This window comes from Corylus avellana, chromosome ca11, assembly GCF_901000735.1.
Source record: "Corylus avellana chromosome ca11, CavTom2PMs-1.0".
Taxonomy (NCBI): Eukaryota; Viridiplantae; Streptophyta; class Magnoliopsida; order Fagales; family Betulaceae; genus Corylus; species Corylus avellana.
The window spans coordinates 19,157,594-19,168,338 of record NC_081551.1 but is presented as its reverse complement, the minus strand read 5'-3'; the positions used below and the strand labels follow the sequence as shown (position 1 = coordinate 19,168,338).

The 10,745-nt window shown below is 35.8% G+C and overlaps 1 protein-coding gene across 1 annotated transcript; it reads left to right on the top strand.

Moving 5' to 3' along the window:
• Positions 1 to 36: 36 nt before the first annotated feature.
• Positions 37 to 7,369, top strand: LOC132166075 (pentatricopeptide repeat-containing protein At5g66631-like). Its single transcript, XM_059576827.1, has 2 exons — positions 37 to 198; positions 5,276 to 7,369. The coding sequence occupies exon 2, from the start codon at positions 5,385 to 5,387 to the stop codon at positions 7,233 to 7,235; it is 1,851 nt and encodes a 616-aa protein (XP_059432810.1). The 5' UTR covers positions 37 to 198; positions 5,276 to 5,384; the 3' UTR covers positions 7,236 to 7,369.
• The last annotated feature ends 3,376 nt before the right edge of the window (positions 7,370 to 10,745 follow it).

The following is a 10,745-nucleotide window of genomic DNA, read 5'->3' as shown; positions in this document are numbered from 1 at the left end:
AAAAATATCGTCAGTCTCCCTTTAATAGCAAAAATATCTTTCATCTCCTATTAGCCCTATTCGACCCTAAAACCGAATAACCACCACGCTCGCTCTCTCTCTATCTCTCTCTCTCTCTCCCTCTCACACCCTAACGAAGAATTTCGTCTTCTTCAGAATCAGATCCAAGATAGTTCGCTCGTGGATCCAATTGGGAAGGTGAGTCATTTTTTTTTTTTTTTTTTTAATTTTTTTTTTTCTGATTTTGAGTAAGGTGTTATTCTGGTCAAATTTGGAGTTGATTGATCTAATTGTTACACTGGCCCGCCGTATCAATTCCTTTCTGATTGTGTCTTCACTTGGGAAAATTTTCAAATTTTGTTTTTTTTTGTATCAACGGGATTCTTTTATTGCTTTTTTACCCTACGTTTGGATGCCGAGGAAACGGAGAATGAGAACGGCCGGAAAATATGGGAATGTAAATTTGTCAAGTTAAGCGGAAAACTTTTCAGGCTCAAAAGGGTGTCGTTAGTTTTTTCATGTTCTTATTCTTTTTTCTTTTTGGTTGGTGGTCAGTATTGTCTAGGAGTCAAGGTAACTGAAATTATAAATTATAGGGGTTTTCTTTTTTTGTTTTGCACATTTTCTCAGTAGCCAAATGGTAGGTTTGTGCAAAATTGTGGAAGATGAAGTTTGCAGGTTTTGGGAGTTGCATCTGATGCTAAATAGATTTGTGGGTTTGTTTTAAGATTTTGATTTTTCGTCTCTAGGGTTCTGTGTTAGGAAACCTGAATTTAAGTTTTTGGAGGAAACTTAGGACTCCTTCAAATTCACGTTTGCGAATAGACTTCTTTTCTATCTTTTTGTTAGAATGAAAAACTCTTTATATAGACTTACAACCATATTAATCCTAATGTAAAATGTAATGTGCCTTATGGCTTATGGGTAGTTAGCCTGAACAATTAACTTGCCTATTAACAATCAACCCACCAGACCCATAACATAAAGAGATATGTTAGGTTGTATCAAATTTTTTATAAAGAGATGTTTACTAAATTGATGTGTAAGTCATTCATCAGAGAGAAAAAAAAAAAATTAATTAAAAGAAATGTAACGGATACCAATAAATGAGTTACACATCAGTTTGATAGGACTCTCTTGGTAAAAGATTTGGTACCCCTAACATTTCTCTAACGTAAAACAAACTCAAGACTCTTAACCACAATTGAAATTGAAAGGACTCCTACTAAATTTGACAGGCCCAACTAAAATACTACTTAACTCTACTCTCAAGAGATAGACATAAAGATCATAGGACTGTAACATTCCTCCCCCTAAAAACATCCTTATCTTCAAGCATGAACTTCTGGAAAACGAGAAAGAAACTCAGCCATTATCGGACAATATCTCTTCTTCCACTGGTTCCTCATCAATTACTTCCATTAGAGTAGCGACGTGAGGTTCTTGAGCAATTTAATTGCATCAACTAGAACTGTTTCTTCATAATTTTTTGGCCTACTAGGATTTCTGATCTCCCTATATGACTTGTTTTTTGGAGTCTTGTTTGCCCAAGATGGGGAATTGATTGCATACATCAACATGCTGGGTGAGTTGTTGTTCGACCAAGGTATTCTGAGTTAAATATATATGGATCAAAAGTTGAACAAAGTCTTTCTTGGATTCTGATTTCTAAAGGGGTATGGCTGCATAGATGGATGCATTGGAATTGGCCCTGGAGGCATCAGCATCGGCACCAAAAATTGATAAGATGGTGGGGCCATGAGATTGGTGTCATCCATAGCAGCCCTTGGGAACATTCCTTTGAGTCTCTGTTGATATTGAATATTAAGGTTCTCACTATTAAATTCAAGAGATGCTCTCTCTTCCCTGAGATCATTGTTCTTTCGTGTCAGCTCACGTGATTCTTTCAAAAAATCACAAGTATCCTTAGGAAGCTTTGGGAGCCTTCTACTTTCGTTGTTTTCCACCATAACACGGCGATGTTCCTCCATCAGTTGACCAAAACTTGAATTCATGGCACCAAATAACTTACTTTTACCTCACGCATTTTTTAATTGAGTGATGTCAAGCGGCTATATAACCTTTGTGTTAGATTCAATTAGTATAGCTTACAAGAAGCTTCACTTGCAAGCCACCTAAGACCATTTAACTGGCCAGGACGCATGATCCACACACCCATTCTCCCCAATCACTAACAACCAACCACCACCACCACCTATTAGAAATGAATAGAGATGAAGAGTTTGAGAACTCCACAACTTACTGAGTGGGTTTGCAGGTTAGTTAGTTTGGCTATGGTTAAAAGCCTTTGGTAGTACATTTTCTAAAGGCTCTTGTAAGTTATACTAATTGAATCAAGTAGATTTCTTAATAATAACTTATTGACTACAATGAGGATTATGGGGTGAGTGAAAATATGACCGTTGGCAGTTGAATCAGCTCCAGCAAGTGTATTCGGGAAGTTGCGCATATTGTTTCTTGCTCTGGGCTAGTGCAGTGCATAGAGTGAACATTCTTTTGGCTCCTAAATCTGGAAACCGAGCCATTTCCAACCATAGAATATTCAAGAGGGCACACTTGAAAAGATGCTAGCGTGGCTTCTGAAATTGCCTGCTGAGTGGGAGTAGTTGAATTTTAAAATCATATATGCACTTGAATAGTATGCACAACCCGGATAGTATCATCCCTGCGGTTTTTCCTTTTCCAGGTGCTATGGTATATTTAATGCGAAGAAAAAATTAAGGGGAAGCTTCAAAAAACTCCCTTGAAGTTTCAGTCGATTTGAAATACCTGTTCTGAATTTTTAAAACTCTCACTTAAACTCTCTGAACTTCCATTTTCTCTCATTTTGGACCATTTTAACGTAAAAGTCAAACAATTTGACTTTTTTTATACCCATTTTACCCTCCCCAAAACTACGTCGTTTTGTGTCCTAAAACTACAACACCTACCCAGCCCAAAATGATGTCGTTTTAGGCATTAATTTTTTTTTTTTTTTTAAAAAAAGCACAATTTAAAAATTTTCAAAAAAAAAAAAATAATCAAAGCCACCTTGCCGGTGGGGGTGGCGGGATATGGCCATGGGGTGGTCCAAACTCAAATAAGCGGGGATCGGTTGCATTTGGGGTGGTCCGGCCACCCCAAATGCGATCAACCAGAAGTGGCGGATCACCCTTGGCCATGGGGTGGTTCGATACCAATTATTGACCACCGATTAATTTTTTTTAATTTATTTATTTTGCTTTTTTTTTTTTTTTTTAAAAAAAAAATTAAATTAATGCCTAAAACGACGTCGTTTTGGGCTGGGTATGTGTTGTAGTTTTGAAGCCCAAAACGGCGTAGTTTTTTAGTCCAAAACGACGTAGTTTTGGTTGAGGGTAAAATGGCGTAATTTTGGTTGAGGGTAAAATAGGTACAAAAAGTTAAAATGGTCAAAAGTGAGAGAAAACAGAAGTTTAAGGGGCCTAAGTGAGAGTTTTGAAAATTCAGGAGAGGTATTTCAAATCGGTTGGAACTTCAGGGGGGTTTTCTGAAATTTCTCCAAAAATTAAAATGGATTTTGTTGAGCAATGAAATTTACAGAAGCCACGCAATATAGCTTATCTAGCCGCGGGAAACTATGATTTATGGCACGCCTCTTCCTCCTAAACCTGGTTCAAATCCCATGGGGTAAGCATAATAGACCATAGGGGAGTTGGCTTGGGAAGTCTCATCTTGTTATTTGTTTCTTTCCTTGTAGAAAATACATCTGCAACTATTAACAAAGTTGCCAAATGCCAATAATCTATAGCATCATCCAGCCATGCACTTAAACATCAGCTTGCATTTTACGAAAATTGACTCCAGAAATGCAATTTGGATAGTTTATTGATAGGTCACCCTTTGATGGAATCAATTACCCTTAGAGATGGTTTGCAAGTGAAGATTCTAATTGAATCTAACACAAAGGTTAGAGAGCTGCTTAATTTTGCTCAATTTACAAGTTTAGGGACCAAACAGGGATTACCACAAATTGAATCTAAGTCAAAGGTTTCTTTTTTGGTTCTGCCACATTTTCTCAGCAGCCACACAGTGGGTTTGTGCAAAATTGTGGAAGATGATGTTTGCAGGTTTGGGGAGTTGCATCTGATGCTAAATAGAATTGCGGGTTTGTTTTAAGATTTTGATTTTTCATTTCTAGGGTTCTGCGTGTGTTACAAACCCGAATATCAAGTCTGTAACAGGATAATTGGTTAGGTTCTTAGAGAGAACCTAGACCTCCTTCAAATTCAAGTTTGGGAATAACTTCTTTTCCATCTTTTTATTAGAAACAATCATTAAATAGACTTTCAACCATATTAATTCTAATTTTAAAATAAACTCAAGACTCTTAATTACAATTGAAACTTAAACAACTCCTACTACAATTGACAAACCCAACCAAAATACTACTCCATAAGAATGTAACATTCTGTTGTGAATAAATGACGTTGCTCTTAGAGTTCTTTAGCGGGTGTTCTATTGTTCTGAGTGTCAAATATTGCTTTGATTCGGTTGGTTTGGAAAAGAAAAATTGTTTCTATTGCCAACCATTTAAAAAATAGTGATTTGTGCAATTTGTGATATATAGTAATGCTATAAATCACATTTTCATCTAGGTTGGCATAGTAGTGTCCATTAGTCCTTATTAAAAAAATAATAATAATAAAAATCTAAGGGTTGATGAGCACTGCCACGTCAGTCGAATAAAATGAAGGTGGGACAGGGTCAAATTATTTAATTCATGCCACATCTTTCTTGAAATTAATTACATAATTTTCTACTATTTCCCTTGCAAATTAAAGGGCCAAAAAGGCAAACATCATTCACTTGGTTCTAGCGTTTTATTTTGTTATTTTATATTATAGAAGACTTGTCCAGCCAAGCCTACATTTGCTTGTCCGGGTATGACAATGATTTTCAGAAATAGCAAAGACGAACTTTGAACTAGATTACTGTGATCCTTACTTTGTTAGTCGTGTCTTTAAATTACTAGAATTCTGTCGCTTTCAAGTTGGCTTTTTATTATTATTTTTATTTAACTCTTGATATGCAGTCTTTAATTGTTGATGTGTATATATATATTTTTTAATCCTGGTCTTGAATTCTTGTTTGGTCTTGTTTATCATGTGTTCTTTCATACAAGTACTTCTTATTTATTTCTAATTATCACTTATTTTCAAGAAAAGTGTCTCTTGCGTTTGTTTTAAAATGAAGTGATTTTGTGTTTTAACATACAGTTAGTTTCAATTTTCAGATTCTTAGCTTTCACCTGAGTGACACATTAATTCTATTGAGAAAATTGTCGACCTTGCTTCCATCCTTCTCTTCCCTTCGACCAGTCATTCAATCAGCTCTCATTGAGGATGTATTTAAAGCAGTTGTTTCGGCAAAGTTTCTCTTACAGCACGTTGTCTAGGAGTTCATTGACGCCATTGTCATCCTTGAACGCAATCTCCCTTTATTTCCAAAGAAGCCAACTTATTTCCTCCCTCAAACACGCTCTCAAGTCCAATGCATCGTTGAAGTCGCTTGCATCTCTTGTGAACACTCCTCTTTTGGACTCCTTTGTGGTCTCTCGTGCCCTCCAGTACGCGCCGTCAGCGGACTCCGCTCTCTCGCTTGTAAAAATCCTAGAGAAGGTTCCGCATTTTTCACATTCCCGAACAACCCTCAAAGCTTTGGGCATAGTCCTTGCTAGGTTTCGAAGATTCTCTGAGCTTCAAGGCTTGATTGACTCCATTCGTAACAATGAATTCCCTGGCGTTAGCAAAGAAAGCATTGATATGGACGAGTTCATGTGGTACGCGGCTTCCGGAGACGTCGACTCCGTACTGCGCCTTTGGGATAAGACAAAAGGTCGTAGGGGCCGTCGATGCATTGAGGCGTACAACATACTCATGGGTGTTCATGCCAAAGCGGGCAACGATTTCGAGGCCGTGAAGGTTTTTTATAAGATGATGGAGGAGAACGCGGTTCCTAACCCTCGAACGTACGCAACCATAATTGAACACCTTGTAAGTTCAAGCAAATTGGACTCTGCCATAGAGGTGTTCCATATATTGCCGAGAATGAGGATCAAGCGCTCCTCGAGGATGTACACTGCTTTGTTAAAGGGGTTTGTGGATGCAAGACGGTTCGAAGTTGTTAGTGATCTTAGGAATGAAATGCAGATTGATGGAGTACTTTTGCCATTGCGTCAATGTAGTCATGAGGAGGGAGAGGATGATGATGATGATGAGGATGAGGATGGAGGAGACGTGGAGTTGGCGTCAAAAATCAAATTTGACCCGGAAATTTTATCGGCATTGGATGACACAAATCTGGCTTGGACAAGTGTCCTAGTCTGCAAGATTCTTTGGCGAATGTTACCGGACAATAGTGTTGACGATATATGGGCGTTTTATTGTTGGTTGGGCAATAAACCGGGACGATTCACTCATGATGCGTACACGGCATCAACAATGTTGAAAATCTTAACATTGCGGTGGAGTAGGGGTTTTTATGGTGAGGCGAGGGAAAAACGATTTAAAGATTATTGGGATGGTGAACTTGTCACAAAATTAAAGGAGGATGGAATTAGCTTATCTTATGTTACTCTTAACTATATTATTGACCGTCGTACGGTGAGAGGTATTTTAAGACTTTTTCGTCGTGCGGAAGAAATTTGTCACCCTCTATCAAAGTTTCATCACATGATTTTGTACTCGTCACTAATGCGAAGAGTGTCACGTAGACAATATGTGGTTCTTCGTGGCCCATTAGATTTTCTTGACGAGATGATTTTACGTGGGATTCTTCCGGATATCCCAACTTTTACTGGATTGATGCAATATTTCTCGGTTAAGAAAGACTTGCGCACAGTGTTGAAACTTTTTCGAATGGTTCAACGGAATAATTTAAAGCCTGATGCATTTATGTTTCAGATTCTCATCCGTGCTTATCTTAGGCGTGGGAAGGTTGATCGTGCGTTTAAGACTTTCCAAGATATGAGGGACTCTAATTTCATGCCTGATTCTGCCACAAAAGCAGTGCTTGTTAAGCATCTTTCCAAGGAAGGTATGTTGGAGGAAGTGACAGTCGTAGAAGCTGGAAACGAGGAGATTAATCATCTTCCTCCACTTCCATTGAATGGTTATATATGGAATGTTTCCTCATTTGATCTCAAAAGGGTTTACGATATATATTTTGATAGCTTTCGAGCTACCACTAGTTAGATGGAATTATGAATTAGTGTTCAAGTGTATGAATGAATTTTTAACTTAAGGCTCGTTTTAATTATTTAATTTCTTTATGATGTTCCTATACATATATTTTATATAACATAAATTAATTTATACTTGCGAAGTTGGAAGAACTTGCTCTTAGGTTCTGCTTTCAATCACTTCAATTTCAAATGGTTAGAGACATGAGATGTAATTATAATAGTTTTTAATATATATATATATATATATATATATATATCTTTGCTCCTTACTCCGCTTGGCAGGTTGTAATTGATAGTAACTTGTGCGATATGTTAGAGGAGTCGTTTGAAGAGATTGCATCCCAAACATAGAGCCTCGTTTTGAGCCGGTGTCAAGTTATACAGCACTTCACGGTTGGTGAATGTCTTTATAAAATCAGAATGTCTCCCAAATGCTTTCCATATCGCATGCTGAGAGTTATTGCCATCTTGTGGGCTGTTTTAATGGGGTTTTCTAAATTAAATGGGCTATAAGCTTGCACCCTATACACTACTCGAAGAAAGATTTTGCTAGAGCTCCTAAATAAAACCATATCAAATTTCTTTTCTTGTTCCCTTTTATTGAAAAATACTATGATAGGTATTGTTGTCAGACTAAAAATTAAAAACTCAATAAAGTTATTATTTAAATCTATACCAAGCACATATTTAAATTTTTTATATAAATAAATTGATAGCATAAGATTACAAAAGTATATATATATATATAGTGTTCCAATGCCAAACAACCATAAAAGAAAATTAAATGTCATATGACTTCAGCAAAAAGAGTGCCCATAATTTATAGTCCCATGAGATACAAATCATCCTTGCACTATTTAATCCAACTCATCACGTACCCATTTTCCTTGACCAGATGTAGAGTTTCATGGCCAGAGAGTTTAGGACAACCTCAATCTGCTAAATCAACATGCCAAGGAGTAGGGGTGAAATTTAAAACCGCCTAACCGCAACCGCTAACTGCTAACCGCTAACCGCTATGACCGTTAACTGTTAACCTCCTAAACGCTTTGAAAGCGGTTAGTAAAAACCGCTAACCGCCTAGGCGGTTGCGGTTAGCGGTTAGTGGGTTTTGGAAAACCGCTACCCGCTAACCGCTTTATATATATATATATTTCATATTTCATATAATAAATAACAATATATATTTGGAAATGGGCTTCAAGCTTCAAGTTCAATCATGTTGGTTTTTTTGGTTGCTTGTGAGTTTATGAACTTGTTTGTGTTTTATTTTATTTCGATGTTGTGTATAAGACTACAAGTGAAGTAATGATTTTGTTGTAATTTTATTTGTATATTGTATGATGTGTAGATTTGTAGAAGGTGGCCAACAAGATTTTGGTATATAGCAATTTTTAATGCTAAAATGGCAATGAAAAGGAAAAAAAAAAAAAAAAACGTTTAAAATGAGCAAAAAAATGTTTAAAGTGAGCCCAAAACCAACCCAAAATCGGTCAAAAAAAAAAAAAGGCCCAAAAAAAGGCAAAAAAAAAGCGGTTAGAAAAAACGCGGTTATCTCAAAGCGGTTAACCGCTACCCGGTTAGCAGGGGCGGTTAACCGCTACCTGGTTAGCGGAGGCTGTTAGTAAAAATTACTAACCACCTAGGCGGTTGCGGTTAGTGGTTTTAGCCACTAACCGCTAACCGCAACCGCTATTTCACCCCTACCAAAGAGTTAGGCATGTAAAGGGATATGAGGAAATCATGGTATATAAATCCTCTGCTGTATAGTGATAAATGGACAAATATAGTTCAAGGTGAAAAGAAAATAAACTCAACAAAAACCAGTAAGGTTTCTACCTAGCTTTACAACAACTACTTGTCAAAATCAACAACCAAGGTAAGCCATTAGTTCCTAAAAATTTATAATCCAATATCAACTTTCAGCAGTACCATAGCCTTAAAGGCAGTAAAAGTACCAGAACTTCCAATCAGTTCATAAAAAGCCAAACTAACAAAAAACACACCTCATAACTTCCAATCAGTTGATAAATGGTCTACCTATAAATAAGATTGCAACACAATCATCTGCTGAGCTACTCCTTCCCTTTATATCTTAAAACTTCCCATTAGATAGAACATAGGGTACCAAATACCTCTTGTCCTTTTCTTTATTTTCACTCTCTATATAATATGGATTCACTAATACCATCTGAATTATATATATATAAGCATTAGTTCACTAAAGTATGTAGAATTTACTAGATTTACTCTAGATTCACTTATAATCATTTTACTTTTGGGGAAAGTCCAAATACTCCCCTCAAACTACCACTTAATTAACAATATCTCCAAAATACCAAAAAGTGTCAATGTCCTCCATGAAGAAAATACCCATAATAAAATAATAAATAAAAAAGTAAAACATTTTTTTTTTTTTTTTTTAAATAAAAAACCAAGATGTGGAAATTTAAATTTTTTTTTTTTTTAGTTTTTTTCTTCAAGAAAAAAAATTATCAATATTTTTTTTTTTCGAATTTATTGTAGCATTTTTGTCCGATAGAAAAACAATTAAGGGTCAATTTTGTCTTTTTCACTAGTCTTAGGAGACATTGTTTATTTTTGATAGTTTAGGAGAACATTATTCCTATTGAAAGTTTGGGGGAAGGGGGACATTATCAATTGGATCGCAGTCTAAGGAGATTATGTGAACTTTTTCATTTTTTTTTTTTTGGAGGAATAACACATATTTGTTCCGATATATAATTCTTTGAGATATGTAAAACATCAAGCTCACACTTTGTATTTGTTTTCACCCATTAAAAAAAAAAAAAAAAAAAAAAGGGTTTATTATTTTTTTATCTTTTCAAATAAATCTCTTTAGATCAATAATTTATCAAATAAATCTTTCTTTCATATTTTGTTAATTTTCTTAACTAAATGCTTGTAAAAGATCAATTATACCCCTATATTTTTTCTTTCGACACGATTTACAAATTCGATATGAAATTAGTGGGTTATAGCGAATAAGTCTAACTGTTTAATTAAATAAATTGAATTAAAGATATGAATAATGGGTCATACATTAATCTTGGCTGGCCAACACATTGTAAGGGGTGTTTTGTCTCTCAAGTTTTCTAATCTTGATCCCATTCCAAAAGATTTGCTACTTTGAAATTCAAGCCTTGTCGGCTCTATCTCTTTCAAATCTCTAACTCTCAAGTCATAAATTCTCTAGTCTCAAATCTCGATCGCATCCGCGAGTCAGAAAAATTATGGGTTAGTCATCATGGGTGTTTTGCATAGAACTAGTGATCAGAGCCTACGATTGAGGTTTATTGCAATTTCAAACAAATACAGGGCTTATAATTTAAAGGAATTATGGGCCCTACAATTCTAACTTTTATGACCATTCATTCAAAATGAATGACTTCAATTGAGCTACGTAAGCCTTTAAAGAGAGGGGGGACTTTACCTACCCCTTGAATTGTCACCCTTTTTAGAATGTCTCCCTAAAATTTAAAACCTCTCAACTTAGTAT